Source organism: Alternaria hordeiaustralica, assembly GCF_023758085.1.
Source record: "Alternaria hordeiaustralica strain BMP 2776 chromosome Unknown scaffold_11, whole genome shotgun sequence".
In the NCBI taxonomy this organism is placed as follows: Eukaryota; Fungi; Ascomycota; class Dothideomycetes; order Pleosporales; family Pleosporaceae; genus Alternaria; species Alternaria hordeiaustralica.
In genome coordinates this window covers 145,623-167,214 of record NW_026056783.1, presented here as the reverse complement: position 1 = coordinate 167,214, position 21,592 = coordinate 145,623, and the positions used below count along the sequence as shown (strand labels likewise).

The 21,592-nt window shown below is 37.1% G+C and overlaps 3 protein-coding genes across 3 annotated transcripts; 2 read left to right on the top strand and 1 right to left on the bottom strand.

Moving 5' to 3' along the window:
- Nucleotides 1-13,649: 13,649 nt before the first annotated feature.
- On the top strand, nucleotides 13,650-15,658 carry J4E84_005980 (uncharacterized protein; the record flags this gene model as incomplete). Its single annotated transcript, XM_049388572.1, has 2 exons — nucleotides 13,650-13,656; nucleotides 13,716-15,658. The coding sequence occupies 2 exons, from the start codon at nucleotides 13,650-13,652 to the stop codon at nucleotides 15,656-15,658; spliced, it is 1,950 nt and encodes a 649-aa protein (XP_049243471.1).
- Nucleotides 15,659-15,660: 2 nt separating this feature from the next.
- J4E84_005979 (uncharacterized protein) lies at nucleotides 15,661-17,167 on the bottom strand (the record flags this gene model as incomplete). The annotated part of the gene is made up of 2 exons (XM_049388571.1): nucleotides 15,661-16,635; nucleotides 16,685-17,167. 2 exons carry the CDS (start codon nucleotides 17,165-17,167, stop codon nucleotides 15,661-15,663), a joined length of 1,458 nt encoding a protein of 485 aa, XP_049243470.1.
- Nucleotides 17,168-17,776: 609 nt separating this feature from the next.
- Nucleotides 17,777-19,577, top strand: J4E84_005978 (uncharacterized protein; the record flags this gene model as incomplete). Its single annotated transcript, XM_049388570.1, has 2 exons — nucleotides 17,777-17,929; nucleotides 17,985-19,577. 2 exons carry the CDS (start codon nucleotides 17,777-17,779, stop codon nucleotides 19,575-19,577), a joined length of 1,746 nt encoding a protein of 581 aa, XP_049243469.1.
- Between the last annotated feature and the right edge of the window lie 2,015 nt (nucleotides 19,578-21,592).

The following is a 21,592-nucleotide window of genomic DNA, read 5'->3' as shown; positions in this document are numbered from 1 at the left end:
GGCAGGGCGGCCGCTCACATCGGCCGTCATCACCAACACGTGTGTCGTGCTGCTTAGATAGACACCCGCAGCCTGCGAGACGGAAGTCGCGGTCGAGATGAAGTGGGGCCGAGGCCAGATTGTGGAAGGTTCCGCGTTGTCGGCCGCACCCTGCTCATCTTCCTTCCCCACCGCAACTGTACGCCGATAGCCAACTGATAGCCAACGTGCCTTGCCAATCACCGGGAACGCGATGCTGAGAAAGACGCTCTCATTGCATCGAGATGTCCACGATCGCGACACCTAGTCCACGACCGACACGGTCAACCTTACCATGGACGACAGCAGCACCTCGAAAGGGCCGAGACCCTGTCTGACATGTACAGAGTGCTATAGAAGGAAGAAAATAGTCTGTTAGTTTGTAAACGGGTACTAAAGAAGTATAGCTTTAGCTACTTTATTTAAGCTCTAGTTGCTTAAAAGCCTACAGCGCGTGCAAGATTATTAATATAAGTAAATGTTTATTATCTACCTATTAGTCTATATAACTACGTTAAGGTAAACCTTAATAAGTAGTAGCCTACTTATACGTTAAATAGTATTATCTCTTATACTATTTTCTCTTATAGTATTCTCTCTTATAGTATTCTTACTCTAAAGCTTAGTCTTATATACGTTATAGTACGTATTCTTATCTAAGTTTATGTCTACTCTTAATATATTATAACTATTTTAACCTCTATACTATATTCTGCGTTATATATTAAGTATATTAAGCTAGTTATTATACTAAATATACACGTTAATTCTAGAAGTAATATAATAAGTAATAAGAATAGAGTTAAGCTTATATTACCTATAACACTTAAAGTAGGTTAAACTAATATTATTTTAACTTACTTGTATAGTAGAATTACTAATATACTAAGCTAGGTTAATTAGTAGAAGTTTATTAATATATTAAAATAGTAGTACAAACGTAGAGATGTAAGAGGTAGTAGTAGTAGTAGAAAGGTCTAAAAGAATAACTATAAAAGTAATATTAGATAGAATTAGAATAGTTAAACGCTAGTCTCTAGAAGGCGTAATAGGCGCTAAGTATAGTATTAGTATTAATATCTAACTTACGTAACCTAGACCTAGCTTATACTCTAGTAGAGAGTTGTTATTCTTAACTATAGTAGTAGGTAATTTAATCTTCTAAAGTTATTACCTTATAAGATTATAGGCTTATATAATAGTAGTATCTATATTACTAAACTTAAGTTACTTTAAATTAAATAGCTTCTAGAATAGAAAGCTATCTAGTAATTAAACATAGAAAATAGTAACGTAGGTAAGACCTAGTAAGAAGTCTTACTTCTTTCTAGAATTTAAGATAGTAGTATTAATAGTTAGGCCTTAACTCTTATAGATAGTAATAGTATATATAATAGTTAAGAGAAACTGCGTATAAGTACACGCTATAGTCTCTTACACCTACTTACGCTTTACGTAAAAGATAGAAACTAATAATTATCTAGTCTCTAGATTCTTTATAAGATAGAGTTTATTTTACTAGTTATACTTATTAAAGTTAATTAAGAGAGCATAAGACGTATTATTATTAGTATTAGCACTAACTAACTAGATAATGTTTTAAATAGTACTTATAGAGCTATTAAATAGCTAACACTCTATCTAGAGATTATCTCTAAATATAATATAAGCGTTAATAGATATAGGTATCTCTTTATAAAGGTTACTAGCTTTATTAGTACTTATATTCTCTGCTAGAAGACTGCTAGTGTAAGATACCTTTATAAGTAATACTATACGTTTAAGCTCTTATATATAGTAATAGTTATATACTTTAATATTATCTTTATACGCTAGAATATAAATCGCCTCTTTAAAGAGACTTAGATTCTTCTTACTCTCTAACTTTGCCTATACATAGCTAGATAGTAGAGTCTAGTTATATTAGGTAACTTTATTCTTACAAAGATTGTCTAAAGCTATATAGAAAGCTAGAAACTATGTATTATTACTACTCTAACGCTTAATAACATTTAATATAATAGTATAGTTAAAAGCCTTATATAAAACCTATCTAAGAGTAATATTATCTAATTTAGATAGGTTTATATTATAAATAGTCTTTTTAGTAATAGAGAGAAGCTAGAAGAAGTTACTAGCAAGAATAATAGAAATGCTAGCAAAGTAGCTATTACTGCGCCTAGAAAAGATCTCTTTAAGACGTTAATAAATCTAGGTAAGTATATAGATACTTACTATAGACTTCTTATTAATAATAAGATAATATATACTCTTAAACTTTCTCTATAACGCTTATAAGTGTATAGAAGATAGAGGCTAGTAAGACTTATTCTTAACGTTAAAGTAGAATATAGAATATAACGTGCTACTACTAAAATTATAAGTAGTAATACTAGTAGAAGTAGCCTAAAGAATAGAAGATAGTAGACTATAGTCTGCTATAATTTTATTAACGCGCTTATATAGCGCTTAAACTATAGTAGTCTTACTAGTACTAGCCTTACTATTAAGATAAAGAAGTAGCTAATCTAGTTTTACGTTAAATATAACACTATTCTAATAATTAATAATAATATTATATAGCTACTTCTGCTTTAACTTAAGTAGATTATATAAAGTAGTAGGTAGATCTAAAAGTAGAGTAGAATTATTAGCTTTCTAAGTTCTCTACTAGTTAGCTAAGAGGTTAGAATACTTACTTACATAATTACTCTAGTCTATATAATCTATATTGTAGTAACTAAGCTAATTTTATATATTACTATTTACACTAGTCTAGTTAGAAAGCTACTAAGCTAATTTACTCTACTTAGTGTCTATATTGTTTATTATAGTCTCTTTCTTATCTAGCTAAGTAGCTTTATAGATAGACTTCTCTAGTTCTAGTAATAGATTATTAAATCTATTCTTCTTATAATAGCAGCGCTTATAGTAGGTTTTATAGACTTTAGTAAAATTAATATAAAGCTCTTTATAAAGGCCCTTAATAAATAATAGATTATTAATAGTAATAAAAGAATAGTGTAATATAAGCTTTAATTACCTATAGTGCTTAATATCTATTATAGAATAGTAAGAGAAGTAATTAATAATATAAGCGCGTGCGTCTTATTAAGAACTATATAAGTAAGTATACTTATATAAAAGTAGAAACTTATAATAGGTAATATTCTTTAGATTCTCTAGGTGTTATATATAATACTCTTAAATAGTAAAACCTTAACGCACCTTACTATTCTCTACTTATATTAGCTAGGCCTAGATATTTAGTAGGTATATGTTAACATATATAGAAGTCTAAGACGCCTACTTAATAGAAAGTCTAAGAAGTAAATAGCACACCTTCTACGCTAAGTAATTATACTTACTAAGAAGCCTATTTATTACCTTAGTTACTATTAACTAAAATAGCTAGTTCTTATTAATTAAAGAGATAACTTACTATATAAGCTTGTAGTAAGAAAGAGACGCCTACTCTAGTTTAGTAGTATACTTAGTAACGTACTCTATAATAGTAATAGTACTTATATATAGTAATATATTAGTGTTTACCTACTAAGCTATTATAATTAGTTAATTATACTTATTTAAGAGAAAATTATTACGCTTAGAAAAGAAGTGTTAGTAGAAATAATTAGAGTGCTTAGTAACAAAAGCTTTATTATATAAGTTCTGCAGAAAACTAAATTAATACTCTAGAAGACTTATAGCTTTATTCTTGTAGTTATAGTAAGCTATATTATAAGTGTAACCTTAGACTTAATTTACTATATTAGATAATATAATACTATTATTAGTAAGCTTAAGACTAGAGGTTTAAATTACAGAATCTATAGTAACTAGCTAGCTACTAGAACTAGGCTCTAGGTTAATCGCAATAACGTATATACTCTAGAACTTTGCAAAAGTAGTATAAGCTACCTTACTAATACTAAGTTCTATAATATTAGGTATACTATTAGACTACTAAAGACTATAGTTATATATACTACTGCAAGCCTACTACTCTACATAATACTAGAAGTTCTTAACGTTAAACTTCTCTATAATTACTTTCTTCTAGAAGACCTATAGATAGTAATAGAAGTAGTACGTAATAATATAGAAATTATTATAAAGGTTCTTATAGGCTAGATAGACTTACTAACTTAAATTAGCTGCTAGCTATAAATTATAGTTAAGAAATAGCTTTATAAAACTATTTTAGTAAAGGTCTATAGCTAATAGTGTAAGAAAGAAGTTTAGGTAACCTAATTACTAAATTATAGACTATAAGATCTTTATCTAACTACTCTAGTATAAACGTGTATCTACTAGACTAGTAGAATAGTAAGTAATAGAGTTTAGAATTTAATATAAATTATTAGTATTGTTATTAAACGCGTTTTGTAGTTAATCTATAGTTAGAGACTTATACTCTAGATATATACTATTAATAAAGAAGCTAGTATAAGTATTAATCTATATACGTATAATAGTATTAAAAACTATATAGTAGAACTATAGGTGTTAGGTAAACTATATATCTTTATAGAGAAGTAAGTATTATACGTACTTTAGATAATCTATATTATAAAGTCTAGATAAGATAAACTCTACTTAACTATAAGAAAAGAGTTTAGAAAACGCCTAGCTTAGAAGAGTATGCGTTTTATTAAACTTAGATAATAGTGTTGCCTAGGCTATTAGTATACTTATAGATAGTAGGTAATATAGCTAACATCTAATAGTACACTATTCTCTCTACTCTAGAATTTAATCTCTAAGAAAGTTAATCTTATTATAGTTAACTTAAAGATTAGGTATAGCTACTACCTCTAGCTACTCTTTAATATAGCTATTAAAGTTAATAGCTATTACGTTAATACTAGTTTTAGTCTTAACCTTATATATAATTAACTTATTATTAGTAAAGAAGTTATCTTCTAAAGCGTTAAGATTCTTAGAAGCAATCTTAATATTGCAATAGCCTAGATAATAATAGTAGAGAAATAGAAGCTACTTTTTTATAATAGCCTTACGTATATAAGTATTCTACTAGAACTAAAGCTATATATAAGAATTCTTGTTCTAGTTAGTAGGCTAAATTAGAATAATATTAAGATCTTTAGGTAAGAGAAAGAGTTAATTATACACTTTTACTATATTAGTAAGAAAGTTAATAATATAGCTCTTATACTTATACTATACTTTATAAACTTAGTAGACTTTAATAAAATAGTGTACTCTAGTAATAAGCATCTCCTTAATTTGCGTTAGTAGTTCTAGGTCTACTTTCTAAGGTTCTAGGTCTAGCTTATTAGTAGAGCTATATAGAAATAGTATATTATTCTTAAGGCTCTAGTTAGATTTAATATAGCTATTATACACTCTATTATTATTAAGACCTATACTAAACTACTTCTATTAATATTAAGAATATATCTTTAACTTCTTAGAGTTAAGCTTAGTGTAAAAGTTCTATAATAATTTCTAGTCTTTATTAGTAAGAGTAGAATTATCTTACTAATAATTAGAGCCTAGATCTAGAGAAGAGTTAGGCTTACAAAGAGTAGCTTTATTATTCTAGCGCTGTAGTTAAGCAGCACTAGAGTTTAAAACACTATAGATAGTACAACTATAGCTTACGCGCTAGCTACTCTTAATAGAATCTAGAGTAAGAAATTAACTTAACGTTAGACCTTATAAAGAGAGTATTAGAAAAGCGCTTCTAGACAAAGAGACTTCTAATACTACTTCTAATAGACTTATAGCTTTACACTTCTTATAAGTAGACTACTTAACTATACTTTTATTATTAAATATCTCTACGTATTAGACGTAATAGTAATAGCTATAGTAGTATACTATATTAATACTCTACTTCTACTATAATTTAATCTAAGACGTATAATAGTATAAGTAAAGCTCTTTATCTCTATACATGTCTATAGGTTAATATACTCTATATTCTAGGTAATTAAAGTAATAGCCTTTTAGTTACAAAGAAGATATATCTTAAGAGTAATTCTATAACTAGCTAATGCTAGTAATAGACTTACTACGTCTATAACTATAGGCAGAGTTAATAAACTATCTTTGCGCTAGAGGTAAGAACGTAAGAGACTTATTATCTAGATCTTAATTATAGAGTATAAAGGCTAGCCTATAAATACCTAGTAGAGTGTAAAGCTAAGATAAAAGAGGAAGGTTACTTAGAGAACTACTAGTACTGCTAGTAGACTTACCTTTTATAGTCTACCTTTACTTTACTTTATTTAAAGAAGAAGTAGAAAAAGATTTTTTACTAGCTTAAGCTATAATATAATAGTCTCTTCTAATAGCTTTACGCTCTCTTTTAGCTACTACTATGTTAGGTATATTACTACTATCTAAGCTTTATTAAAAAAGTATAGTACTACTTATCTTAGTATTAGATTTAGTATTAGAGAATAGGTAAGAAGTGTTAGAAGAAGTTACTAGTCTAAAAGCTATGCAATCTAGAGTAGTAGTAACTAGGTAATAAGAGATTAGTATAGAAGTAATAGGCTAATAGAGAGTAACGTTAATATTAGATAGAGTTAAACTAAAAGATAATATACTACGTAGAGAAGTAGAAGTGTTAGAGAAGTCTGTAATAGAAGCACGTTAAGATAGAGGTTTAAACTAACTATAAGTAGAGAACCTAGAGAAGCTAGTAGTAAGGTTACTACGCTAAAATATTAGCTAAACGCTATATCTCTAGAAGCTACTATAAAGGTTAAGTAGCGTTAGACTAGGTACTTCTAGGTTAATAGAAGATCTAGAAGTAATATTACTAGCAGCGCTAGTGCTAGTCTTAAGACGCTTCTATATTACGTTAGTAAAGCTTTATATATATATATAGAAGGCATACTTAAGCTACTACTATACTAGAGTAATAGGTTGCACAACACTTAGAGTAGCAAGTATAACTATTAGAAATATTATTAGTAGATAGCTTCTAGTTTAAGTGTTAGATATATATTCTCTTTAATAGAAGTGCTCTAGTTAGACCTAGAGAACTACTGCCTAGAGAACTACTACCTAGTAGAGGACCTAGAGGTAGTTACGCGCCTATAATAGAGGCTATTATAAGAAGTGTTAAAGAGAGATATAGACTAAGTATATATAAATAGTAGTAGTTACGTTAATAAGTCTATAACTTAGAACTAAGTTATAATTTAGAAATTAAGTAGGTAGATAAGCGTAATATTATTTAGTGTTGTAGGTAAGTGTTTACTACCTATACGCTATAACGCGCTATTATAGAATTATATATTTACTATATTTACGTAGTTGCAAAGTAAGTAATTATATAGTTATAATATAAGTAATTGCGCTATTATAATATAAATAGTAAAGTAATTACGTAATTATAATAGTAGTTAGTATAGTAATAGTATTCTTTATTAGCTTAGTAAAGTGTAGAGTCTAATAACAGACACCTCTAGGTTAAAAACTTTCTAGAACGCTAGAAATAAATTCTAGCGCCTTTCTCTATCTATTACAAGCTATATATAGAGTATAATAGTTCTAAATAGTAGCTAGAAGGTAGCACTAGTAAAGGTCTAAGAATAATTATTAGTTAGACGCATTTTCTAACGTAGCGCTTGCCTAGTAGTATAAAGCAAGATACTAGAGAACTAATAGAAGCTAGCTAAAACTAACCTATAGAGAAGTAGAGCTACTAAACTACCTATCTAGAGATAACTATTAATTAGAGTAATATCTATTAAAAGATAAATACTATAAACTTTTAAGTTAAAGTAAGTAGGCTAGTAAAAAGATACTCTATAAAGTATTAAATCTCTTAGTAATACACTACACTCTATAGAGTATTTAATCTCTTAGTATAAGCCTACACTATCTCTAGAAAGATAGTTTATTAATATTTCTAGAAGAATACTTATTAAGTTAATAGTTGTTACTACAAGATAAGTAATTAAGTCTACTTAAGATCTAGTATAGCTTAGTTAATAAGAGGCTTTAGTTAGCTTAGTTAAAGAAAGGCTTTAATATTAGCTTAGTTAATAAGAGGCTTTAAAGGGCTCTTTAAGATAAGTAAAAGATACTAAAGGTAGAAGAAAGAGTATAAGCTAAAAGGTAGTACATAATACTATACCTAACACTATACCTAATAGTAATATAATATAATAACTCTTAAGTACTAATAGTTAAGCTAGTCTACTATATAGAAGTAACTCTCTAAGTTACTAGTATATACTCTAACTAATAGAGATGCAGCTATAAAGTATTATTAATATAGTTAAGGTAGTAGATTAGTAGGTAAGAAAGGTAGAGACAGTATACCTATATTAAATACCTTCTTGCACTAAACCTTTAAAAAATTAGAGATAGAAAGGTAGAGTTAAATATTCTTAATAGAGAGCTAGAGCTTAGTATCTAGGCTTAATAGTACTCTAAATTACTAAAACTAAAGCTACTAAGATAGTTAAGGTAAAGTAAAGTATTATAAGTTAGAGTAAAAGTATTAAGAAAGATAGAGAGAGAAAGTAGAAGAGATAGAGGTAGATAGGCTATTTATATAGTCTACTAGCGCCTTAAAAAGTCTATAGTAATAAGTAATAAGAATAGTAATAAGAATAGTAAGAAGAGTAGTAAATTGCCTAAATAGAATATATTCTAGCTTATTCTCTAGGTAATAATAGAAATTGTAATAATAGTATAACGTAAAGGCTTTATAAGCTAGAGTATTACTAACACTATACTATAGTATAAGATTAATAGGTAGCTAGGTAGCTAGGCAGCTAGGTAGTTAGATAGGTAGCTAGAACAACGTAGTAATATATGTTATTAATATACTATAATATATATTATTATAGTATATAAGAGATAGTATATAGAAGATATTATATATTAGATATAGTAATTACTATTATGTTAACTTTAAGTCTCTTTTAGCTACTATAATACACTAAGAAGCTTATTATTATAATCTTAAGAAGCTTACTAAGTAATACTAGAAGTTTATTAAGCTACGTAAGTAGGTGTTAACTTTTAAGAAAAAGACGTAGAACTCTTAAGAAGAAGACGTAGTTACCTAAGAGCGTAGCTACTAATGTTAAGTTCTATAAGGCTAACTAGTAGTAGAAAATTAAGTAACTCTATAGTAATAACTAGTATAACTAGCAGTAGAAAGTAATAACTCTAGTAATAGCTATAATCTTAAGTAGTAGCTTATTTAGAAGATAGTTAGTATAGCTAGAAGAGAATAAGATGTCTCTCTTTCTCTTAGTATTAACTTATTACTAGTATAATCTTAAGTAGTAGTTTATTTAGAAGATAGTTAGTATAGCTAGAAGAGAATAGAATATTTCTCTTCTCTTTAGTATTAACTTGTTACTAGTATAATCTTAAGTAGTAGTTTGTTTAGAAGATAGTTAGCATAACTAGAAGAGAATAGAATGTCTCTCTCTTTACTAGTGTTAGACTTATTAGCTATAGCTAAAATACTATTAGAAATATTTAGAAATATATAAATAGCGTTAAAGTAGAGACATAAAGTAATAGCTAGTAGTATAGTATTTTCTTAGTAATCTTAGGTATAGAAGGTAGAACTATAAGAGTATAGTAGTAAAAGTATAGTAGCAAGAGTATAGTAGTAAGAGTATAGTAGTAAGAGTATAGTAGTAATAGAGCTTAGAAAGGCTATAGCTAGTAGCTTAGTTTTTTTATCTAGAAAACTAGAGAGTAGAGGCTTATAGTAGTAGAGCTTAGAAAGGCTAGTACTTTCTTCTAGATATACTATCTTACTTAGAACTTTCTCTCTTGTTCTAGACTTACTAAAGGTAAGAAAAGGTAGCATACTTAGTCTTCTTATCTAAGAAGCTAAAGAAAAAGAGAAGAGGTAGAGGTAGTATACTTAGTCTTCTTATCTAAGAAGCTAGAGAGTAGAGGTAGTATACTTAGTCTTCTTATCTAAGAAACTAGAGAGTAGAGGCTTATAGTAGTAAAGCTTAGAAAGGCTAGAGCTAACTACGTAGTCTCTATATCTTCTTAGAGGCATCTTAATAATATAGATATAAGTAGTTTTAGTAGAAGAGAGAGAAAAGAAAGAAGCTTCTAAGGTAGCTATATTCTCTTTCTTAGCCTACGTTATAGTATTAAGAAACTCTATATTATTAAATTTATTACTATACTTATTACTATTATTTATTACACTAGTGTTTATAAGCTAGTCTATAGTAGCTTCTCTTCTATATAGGTACTCTAAGTAAGAGAATAAGAACGTTAGTAATAATCTTAATAGCTAGTAAGCGTAGTATAAGCAAAGTAGCTAGTATAGATAGTATTAGAAACTTTAGTAAATACTACGCCTATAGTAGTAGTAAGAGTAGAGTAGCTAGTATAAGTAGTATTAGAAACTTTAGTAAATACTACGCCTATAGTAGTAGTAAGAGGCAAGAGATAGCGTAGTAAGAGTAAAGTAGCTAGTATAGGTAGTATTATAAAAACTATAGTATGTTAAACCTAGTTCTTTAAGGTAGCGTATTAGAGTATACTATTATATTCTAGCTATTATACTACTAGTTATTAGTTTATATAAAGTTAGTTTAGATAACTAAGATAGCGCGTAATAGTAGAATTGTATTACTATTACTTATATATAGTAGCTCTTTAGCGCGCTGTGTAAAAGAGGTTAGTAGATATATTAGCTAATAGCCTCTAACTATTTAGTATAGTACTATATATAGAGCTCTTATTAGTAATATAGACTTCTAGAAGACTTTAAGCAACGTAGGTCTCTCTAAGCTCTTACTTTACTATATTACTTAAGGCTAACTAATAAAAAACTTGCTATTAAGCCTAAGAAGAAAGTTAGTATACCTTAAGACTATAATATAAGAGAAGATAAACTTACTTTAAGCTTAAAAGCTATTAAGCCTAAGCTAGATATATTTAAATATTAGAGAGATATTAATAAAAGTATCTAGTATTATAGAATATAGAGAGAAGGTAGTAGTAGCTTAGAGTAGAAGCTACTTAGAGGTAGATAGTAGTAGCTTAGAGGTAAGTAGTAGCAGCTTAGAGGTAGTAGTAATAGCTTTAAAGGTAGAAACTATCTACTAGTTCTACGTTCTAGTGTGTAGAAGGCTTAGCTTAGTATTACGTATTAGAGTTCTTAGCTTATTTATATATACATTAGAGAATAACTACTATACTAGCCTTAGTGTATTTTAGAAAAGAGTAGGCTCTACTAGAGCTATACTTTTATATTAATAGAAGTTTCTAATAGTAGCTAGAGAGAGAAGAAAGAGAGAGGTAGTAGTAGGCTTAGAAGTAGCACTACCTATAGCTTTTAGCGTATAGAAGGCTTAGCTTAGTGCTACTACTACTACTTATAAAAAGCTTAGCTTAGTGTATTTTTAGAAAAGAGTAGACTACTCTACTAAAGGTATACTCTTATATTAATAGAAGTTTCTAATAGTAGCTAGAAAGTAGTAGTAGGCTTAGAGGTAAGTAGTAGTAGGCTTTAGAGTAGAAACTACCTACTAGTTCTAGCGCGTAGAAGGCTTAGCTTAGTGTATTTTAAAAAAGAGTAGACTACTTTACTAGAGTTATACTCTTATATTAATAGAAGTTTCTAATAGTAACTAGATAGTAGTAGACTTAAAGACAATAGCAGGCTTAGAGGTAGTAGTAATAGTACTAAGGTAGAAACTACCTACTAGCTCTAGCGCGTAGAAGGCTTAACTTAGTACTATTACCTATAAGAGGCTTAGCTTAATATTATTACCTATAGAAGGCTTAGCTTAGTATATTTTAGAAAAGAGTACTCTTTACTAGAGCTTATAGAAGGCTTCTTTAAAAAAGATTTATTAGGCGTTAGGTATTTAGTAATTTATATTAGAAACGTACTCTTATATTAATAAAAGTTTCTAATTACTAGTTAGAGAAGAGAAAGCTATAGATAGTAGAAAGACTATCTATAACACGCTTTTCTAGTAAAGATTTTTACTACCTCTCTAATAGTATAAGCTTTTTCTACCTCTAGTAGAGAATATAATAACTACGCTGTTTTTATTAAGAAGGTAAGTAATAACTTTTTCTTATTTAAGCTAAAAGCTATTTAGCCTAAAGCGTCTCTTAAGAATATTATTTATAAGAGCTATAGTAGTAGAGTATTAGAAGCTAAGTATAAAAAGATACTAGCTTTAAAGTTAGGCGTTAAAGTAGTTTAGTAGAGCTTCTAGATAAGTTTAAGGTAGAAAACTATAAAGAGAAGAAGCTCTAGCCTAGAGAAGAAGAGTAGCTTTAACTCTTAGAAGAAAGAGAAAGAGTAGCTCTAACTCTTAGAGAGGAGAAAGATAACTCTAGTTCTAGTTTATTTCTCTTCTACTAATACTAAGTTTATTATCTTTCTATTTAGGCTTAGTTTGTCTTCTCTATTTAGGCTTAGTTTATCTTCTTCTTATTTAGGCTTAGTTTATCTTCTTTCTATAGCTAGTTACTACCTAAAGAGAGAAGAAGAAAGAGAATACTTTATAGAGGTTAAAGAAGAAGCTAGAAGAGAGAGAGGCTGCTACTACTAAGAGAAGAAGACATCTACTATTAAAAGAAGAAGATACCTATTAGTTCTCTACTTAGGCTAAAGTTCTTTATTTTTTTTAGCGTATATTTTAAGAAGTACTTCTTAGTTATCTTTAAAAATATATTAGCCTACTAGCTAGGCCTCTCTAGTAGCTTTACTAAGAGCTCTTCTAAAAGCTTTATAAAGCTTTCTATAGTATAGAGAAAGTTTAAAGCGCTATAGCTATAGCGTTCTATTTATAGAGAAGATTAATTAGTCTTAGCTAAAGTCTATATTAGAGAGAAGCTAAGCTAGATACGTATTACTAGAAGAAAAAGAGGTTTCTACTACTAGAATACTAAGAAGACTTACAGCCTTAGAGAAGAGGCTATTATTATATTAGAGCGTATATAGTAAAAGAGAGAGGCTCTCTTATACTAATATATTTCTTCTCTTATTTAATATTGTTATTATTATTATTATAGACTTTCTAACGCTTTCTATTATTAATAAATTTATACTTACTATATAGAGGCTTATAGCTTTACTAGTTTTTTATAGAAGACCTATTATTAATAATTCTATATCTACTATGTAAGAGCTTATAGCTTTACTAAGTCTTTTATAAAAGGCCTTTTATAGAGAGTATTTATCTTTAGTAGCTTATACTAAGAGCTTTTTTTCTTTTATAGCTATGCTAGGCTATTAAAGTAGTATACGTAGTGTATTATTATTTAGAGTAGTATAGGCGTGCTATAGTTAGAATAGTTTAATATTCTACTAAGTATATAATTATATAATGTCTACACTTTTTAAGCTAATTAGTAGTTAGGTTCTTTTATTTAATTAATCTATACGCTTAAGATAGGTATAAAGTAGTATACACGAAGAGAAGTAGAAGTTATAGATAGCTAAAGCTGTAATCAAATGTGACAAGAATGTGCCTTGCAGCACATGCATTCGAAGGTCAGCTCCTCCGTTTCCAAGGTAGTCTAGTATCCGCGAGTCTTCGACAAAGACTGAGCCAGCGCGACTGTAAATTGCTTTTCGCTGGGAACCCAGAGCTTCTTGGTACTGCGCACGCTGCCCGAACCATCTCATGCTAAGTAAAGCAGGGGATATGCAAGCTTCTGTACGAGAGAAGACGCGGCTGTGACATCCTCAGTACCACCACCACCCGCCTACCAAGCTCAAGGTGCAGCGACAGCACCTGACGATCTAGTGCGCGCTCTACTCGACCGCGTAAGTCAGCTTGAAGCCAAGTTACAGGAACAAAGTGATATGGCCTCGAGCGAAGCACCCTTGCCTCTGGAAATCTCTGATACACCAGCGAGTCCAGTTCATAATCCAGCGACCACTCCACCTCTTAACAATAACGTGTCACAACCTGCGGACACTGATGATGCAGCTACCGTGTTGGAGTTTCTAGCATGGGGCCGTAAGAAAGACATCGACTATGGGACATCACCAGAGCAGAACAGCGGGCCACGGCGACTGAGTATCAGGGATGAGGATGAAGCGGTTGCATCCAGTATGCTATATGAAACCAGCAAAGATGCACAGCTTGACGTACTTGAAGCGCTTCTTCCGAACAAGACTCATATCGTCCAGCTTGTGGAGTACCACAGTACCACCATCCTATGGTACCACGGGTCTTACTCCTCAGCCATATTCAAGGAAGACCTGAATATCTTTCTTGGAGACTACGAAGGCGACGTCCGGCACCAAGGCTTGAATCTGCAATGGCTTAGTTTACTATTCGCCATCGTAACAGGCAGTATCACATGTGCGCCGCCATCTGTATATCAGTCTTGGGGTTTCTCATCAGAAGAGAGGAAGGTCTTGTCACAAAGATGGTACGAAGCGACTGTGACGTGTCTCGAAATCGCTGGCTACATCGAGGCTCATACCATCTACTCTGTTCAAGCCATCGCGACGTTGACCATTGCGGCTCATATCCTTGGCAAGTCGAGCAGTCAGTCGATACTGCTCGCCTCAGCTGGTCGTATTGCCCAGAGTCTTGGGTTGCACCGACTTGGACCAGAAAGCTCGGCCTCTGCCACCTCGAAGGAGCAGCTACGCCAGCGCGAAGCCGGTCGACGAGTCTTCAATCAGCTTTGCACGCAAGATTGGTTCCAGATCCCGTTCTCGGAGTCATATTCGCTCAATCCTCGCTTCTTTACTACCGCAAAGCCGCTGAACTGCAATGACGACGACATGGTACCGCATCCATTGAGCATACCCACCCAAGCGAGCTATTGCAACTATCGCTATGACATTGCAGCGCTTATGCCGCAACTCCTAGATGCGATGACAGGCTGTAACACGCTTTTCACGAAGTATGAACAGGTGCTACATTACGACGAGAAGATGCGCAAGCTTGCGACTGCATGTATACCTACATTTCTATCAACGAATGCGCCGGTGGCGACCGATTGGCCTATCTACGTTGGCTGGGCTAGACGCTCGCTGACTATATGTGCTTCACACAAGATCATCATGATACATCGAAAATTCATCGGTCTCTCCTTCACCAATTCCGCGTTTCAATTCACTCGGCGTACCTGTATCGCGGCGTCGAAGACCATATTGAAAGAGGCACTATCAGGCAGCGATGAGCAGGGCCCAATACTATGGATCGAGCAAGCCTTTTCAGTCGCAGCGGGTATCATTCTCAGTCTCGATACCCTTCATCGGTCGGCCAGTGACAGAGAGTTTGACGAGCACAGCAGACTTGTTGCTGACACAATCGGTTATTTGAGTAGATTCGAACATAGCAAAATTGCCTCGCGCGGCGTGCGATTGCTGTCGGGATTGCAGCGCGAGCTCCAGGGGGGAGGCATGGACAGCAAGAAGCGTGCACGACCTGCGGACAGTCTTGGATTCCCGTCGCCGTTGGGCAAGCGAGCCCGCAGATTTAACGTGGAGACCTTTATCAGCGACGTAGCCCAAGACTTGCATGTAACAACTCCCACGTCATCATCGACCGAAGATGTTCCTATAGGCGTGGGAGATACTTCATGGAACTCTTTCATGAACTTGCTACCGCCACAAACAGGCTTTGGAGGGCAAAGCCTGTTCGATGACTTGCTGTCATTTCAATTCTGAATTCATATATACTTTAACGACATGTGGTTTCGTGCACCTACATCGCTCCTTTTCCTTATATCTGCCACTGACTTCTTTGCTTTCTGTATGATCGTCTCCTCATCAATGCGCAACAACTTGCCGTTACTGACAAGCAACTGACCATCTACAAGAACTGTATCGACATCGGCACCAGAGGAATGTATCAGCACTGTGACAGGATCAATGCCACCGGAAGTCTGCTCGTTTGGATCCCAGGGAGCACAAGATACGCCTTTTGGCTCAACAACGACGATATCCGCTTTCTTCCCAACCTCCAGGCTCCCAATATCATCTTCCAGTCCTAGCGCTCTTGCGCCGTTGATCGTCGCGAACTCCAAGACGTCGTACGCGCTGAGGACCCCGGCATTTTGCCTGACACCGCTGTGTAGAATGGACGCTAGATGCATCTCCCGAAACATGTCGTACGTATTATTACACGGTGCACCATCGGTCCCCAGAGCTACATTCACACCGCTGGCCACCATGTCTGGTATCGGTGCCACACCAGACCCAAGCTTGAGGTTACTTGTGGGGTTGTGCGAGACAGTACTTTTACTTTCGCGCAAGATATCGAAATCTCCAGCTGCTGCATCCGGATGTACGCAGTGCGCGAATACCGACTTGGGTCCCGTCAAGTGCGTATCTCGGCAGAATTCGAAAGGGCTGCGTTGGTAATACTGTCGGTAGATGGGTAGGTCTTTAGGAGCTTCTGCGCAATGCATAGTGAGACCGATGTCGTGTGCTCGCGCTGCTTCGCCGATCGTGGCGTGGACCGCCATTGGTGAGCCTCGAGGTGTACCCGCTGCAAACCACATGTGTAGACGGTCGTCGGAAGAGCCATGATACTTCTTGTGCGCTGATAGTGCAACTTCCACAGACATTGAGTCCACGTCCCGATCTCTGGCATCTTTCATGTTGAGATCTGAGTTTGTCTCGCCGACTTTGATCAATTTGCCCTAGCAGCTAGGTCAGCTCGTCAAATTGATGTTGTTTCGCCGCACTCACCAAACACGCACGGATGCCAGTTTCTTCCACTGCTCTGACGACGTTCTCAAGGCCGCTCCTATGCGTGAGCATAGCCTCAAGAAAACATGTCGTTCCTGTCTTCAGCATCTCCGTGATCGTCAGCATTGAAGCTACATAGCCATCATCTTCGGCATAGTTGGCTTCCAAGGGCCAGATGGCATCGCATAACCAGTTGTGTAATGGAAGATCTTCGGCTAGTCCACGGAGCAGTGATTGCGCGAGATGGGCGTGTGTGTTAATTAAGCCCGGTATGATGATCTTGTCCATGCAGTCGACGATATCAAGATCTCCGTTCTCGCTCTGGCCGACTTGATCGATGAGATCAGAAGTCTTTCCGAGTGCTGTGATGCGGCCGTTTTCAACGAGGATTGCGCCATCGAGTATGATTTCCCGACTCTTATTGACAGTGACGATGGTCGCATTCGTCAAGAGGCGCAGCGGCGTTTGACTTGATCTTGCCATGTTGATTCGAAGTAGTGCTGATACCGCTGGCTAAGATCTACGAGGATGCTAGGTGCGGCGTTAGACGGGTTCGTGAAAGTGTAGGTTCAAGTTTCTAGGAGATCTCATCCGTCCCTAATTTTATCAATGAACTTGAGAATCTAGGCGAATGATTACTTTACGCGATTACTTTCAACATCCTATTTGCATGGTCGCGACTTCCCATAGGCGTGCGCTGACAGTCGCCTCCGCCGCTCTCCGCTTTCGCGCCTTCGCTAAGGTGACATGCGGCGGCCGACGCTAGTGATATCTCCCCTCTTATCTAGCTCACGTACTCTGTCACCCGTCGCACATCTCACGGCATACGCACGAGTATCGTCGCAGTGCTATCAGGTACAAGCAATAGCCGGATTCCGATGGGCTGGTTATCGCGGGGTTTACAAGCGCAGAAACGCCTATCGTGGGAAAGGCTCCTGCCGATCTAGAACCACGAGTCAACAATGGCTAATAGGTTGATATATAACCATGCAGCTCGATTTTGAAATGCATGTGCCGCGAGAACTCGGTCAGCATACTAGGTATCTACTAGGCTGAGTAGGAGTGATCATGGTCATCGACTCCCAGAGCAAGATGGAGCCGAAGTCTAACTACGCTGAAGAAACTGGTGGTCAATACTCGTCCGCCGAGAGTCAAGAGATAGGTACTGTGACCACGAAGTGGCAGGATACGCTTGCAGAGATCAAGTATGCTTTCACGACGAAAGATGGATGGATCGGCGACTACGTATGTCAATACTTAACCTACCCGACTGTCTGCCATAGGTAGCTGACAACCCCAGGACTACGTCTACTTGATCACTCCCAACATCTGGCCCTTGAACAGAAAGTACAAAAACTATCAAGCGCCATTCTACGGACTCAACGACCGCGTACCCGTTCTTTTGACACTACTCCTCGGCCTCCAGCATGCACTCACCATGATCGGGTCCATTGTGTCACCACCACTCGCAATCGCCTCTGGGGCGTTCAACTTCGAGCCAGCTATGACCACGTACCTGGTCTCAACAGCCTTCATCACCACAGGCATTGCGACAGCCCTGCAAGTTACTCGGCTGCATATCATGAAGACGCCATTCTTCATTGGCACAGGGCTCTTGAGCGTCGTGGGACCAACATTCGACATCCTACCCATCGTCTTCAACTACGCCGCTTTACGATACAAGTCCGGCTCTTGTCCAGTTCTTGAAGACGGAACTCAAGGGCCATGCCCTGATGCGTGGGGTGCATGCCTAGGCACTATGCTGTGCTGTGTCTGGATCCAGATAGCAATGGCTTTTGTACCGCCCAAGATGCTCAACAAGATCTTTCCCAAGCTCATCACTGGATCACTTCTGACCCTCATTGGAGTCTACCTCGTTGGTAACGGACTGCAGAACTGGGGTGGATCATCAAACTGCCACGGAGGAGAGGGTTTCTACGCTCTTTGTCCGGATATCACCGCGCCACGACCGCTCGTATGGGGGCATCCGAAGCTGATCGGCTTAGGGTTCAGTGTGTTTGCTACTATCATCTTGGTCGAAGCCGTCGGTGCGCCACTCATGCGCTCAGCTTCGGTCATTATTGGTTTAGCTGTAGGATGTGCCATCTCAGGCGCAACAGGCTACTGGTCGACGGAACAGCTCAACCAAGCACCCGGCGGAACCTTTCTTTGGGTGCACACGTTCAAGCTCTCCGTTGATGGCGCGCTAGTATTGCCTATGATAATCATGTTTGCTTGTCAAGCCGTGTCTTGCATTCCCGATATCTTGGCCACTGCAGAGCTATCAGGTGTTGAAATCGAAGGAACGGAGTTCAACAGCAGGATTCAAGGCGGCATTCTCTGCGACGGACTCGGAAGCTTCTTCAGTGCACTGGCTACGGGCCCACCGATGGTCAGTCAAGCAGGCAACAACGGCGTTATTGTTCTCACCGGTTGTGCATCTCGCCGTGCAGGATGGGCAGCAAGTGGCTTCCTGATCCTCATGGGGGTCATTGCGAAGTTCGGTGCTGTCTTCGCTTCTATGCCGCCGTCTGTCCTCGGCGGTATGCAAGTCTTCCTTTACAGCACCATTGCTGTGGCCGGTATCCGTGTCCTCGCACTCATCCCATGGACCCGCCGCGATCGCTTCATCCTCGCAGTCTCCCTGGGCATTGGGTTCATGGATATATGTCAGCCCGACTGGTTTTCACAGGTTTTATCGTACGATGGGCCAAATGAGAATCTGGTAGGATTCGAGCAGGGCATCAACCTTGCTGTGGAGACCCCGTTTGTCATTGCTGCTATTGTTGGTATATTCTTGAACGCTGTACTGCCGAAGGACAAAAGCGCGGCGCCGATGGTAGGATACGGTGATGAACAGAAACATCCTAGGATAGGGCAACGTGAGGATTAGACATATATCACAGATATTAAGAGGCTTTTTCCTGAGTCATGGCGTGTTGATGTTGTTTGTGTATTCGTCTTTATGTGATCGATCTTGTATGCATATGGCGGTGTCTCGGTACCGCTGCTGTCGCACAATGATTTTCATCGCTTATTGAAGCGACGTCTATCGCTGGAGATGATAACTTGCTACCTGCGGAGAGGACTTCCAGATTCCATCCTGCCACCAGCCTCGCTCTACCTTCTGCCTAACCATCCAGGCATCCAACATATGCCTTAACATCCCACTTAACACGCGACCAACATGCCACTCTATTCGGTCCTTTTCCACATTCCTCGTCGGCCTCCCGACCCCACAACCGCCCCATCACCAAGCACATCCAAGTTTCATAGTGGCCTCGCGTGGAAGTGGTATGTGGTTTCGAATAGTCTTCGGCGCGCGGCAGAAATGCGGATACCAACGACGATGCGGTGTGGGTAAGGGCTTAGCCGAATCGAACATCATTTGCAAGAATGGGGGAGGTTGGTCTGTGAAGATCTTCAAGGCTAGGAATTCTCGGCTGCCCTGCCGAGTTACATCGGCGGACGGCAGGTAAAATATCGCAGCAAGGCGAAAGTGGAGATAATGAAGCGGAGAGTGGAAATGCGAGTTTTCCCTCGAAGTGGGTTTTGACCTGACATGGCCAACGATAGGAGTTTTGGAGATTACGATGGTGATTCATGGCATTGATGATGATATTTTTGAAAACGAGGCTGTGCCAAAATTATCATTACCTCTCCACCTCGGAGTAGACCGACCGAGAAAGAATACATAGTAACAATACACGCAGTACTCGCCAAACCGGTCCTTTCCTAGTCCCCAACGACCAATTCTCCCGCTTCTTCTCCCGCTGCCCCTGCCCTCTTGGTTCTCACGACCCTGTTCCCGAACGCTGATCATCAATGCATTGCATGCGTATCAAACAACGCGCGCTCGCGCAATCGTTCAGATCGGTGAGTGACCTCGTACAATCCACTTTTTAGCATTGTAGCAAAGCATGACTCGCCAAGCAAGTTGACGAGTCGGATGCATTAGTCAGGGAGGGTAGACGTTGGAAACTTGCTTGGCCAAGACACATGGGACAGCAACTGGGTGATGGGTGGGTTCGTTCACTGGGATTGGGAACAAAACGCACTGTGGGTAAGTCGCTTGGGGGAACATTACGATGAAACCAGGGGTCAGGGGGCGGTTTGCTGGGATTCTGGTGGTCGGCGACTATTCCGCCCGGGTTAGTGTTAGTCTGCTGTCGTCGTCGTAGTGGTGGCTGATGGAAAGTGCCGTAAAGTGTGCGTGGTAGTCTTGTTTAGAGCACGCACACGCGGCAGAGAAAGTGTGACATCTGGAAAGAAGGTTTGATGTATCTGCGGTATGCAAAAGCTGCATGTTCACGTTACATATTGCCCGCCGCGCTGTGACATGATGCAGTAGCGTACGTTTTTTCCACGCTTATCCCCCTTCCTTCGCTCCCATGTCAGATCCCATTGATCTCTAGCGTCTTCTCCACAATCATGAAAAGCGTTCCATTCGAGCCAGGCTGGCAGGGCGGCTTACTGCAGGGGGCCGTGCGTTGCAAGGTTGGCTTTTTATTTTTTTCACATGCCGAAAAGTTCAGGGGACGAAGACGCTCGAGCGGTTTTTACCTCGGGATCTTTCCAGGCTGGCGGGTGGGAGGGCGTGTGCCTCGATATTGACCCTTGGAGCCGCGAAACCCGGATTGAAAAGACCGTTGGATTTATTGTCTATACTATTGACAAACCAGGTTGGAAGGGACCCTGTTGCATCTGTGTACTAAAGTTGCACGCATGGTGCGGTCCGGTTACCCAAACTGTTACGAGATCAACGTCGTCAACGTCGCATCGCATTGACTTGCTCGACGATCAGGAACAACGGCTAACTGCTTTTTACAAACGGTACGAGAAGCGGGTAGAAGGATGGAAGGTCGAGACGGACGGTAGGCCATCCCCACGTGCGACATGGCGATTGGT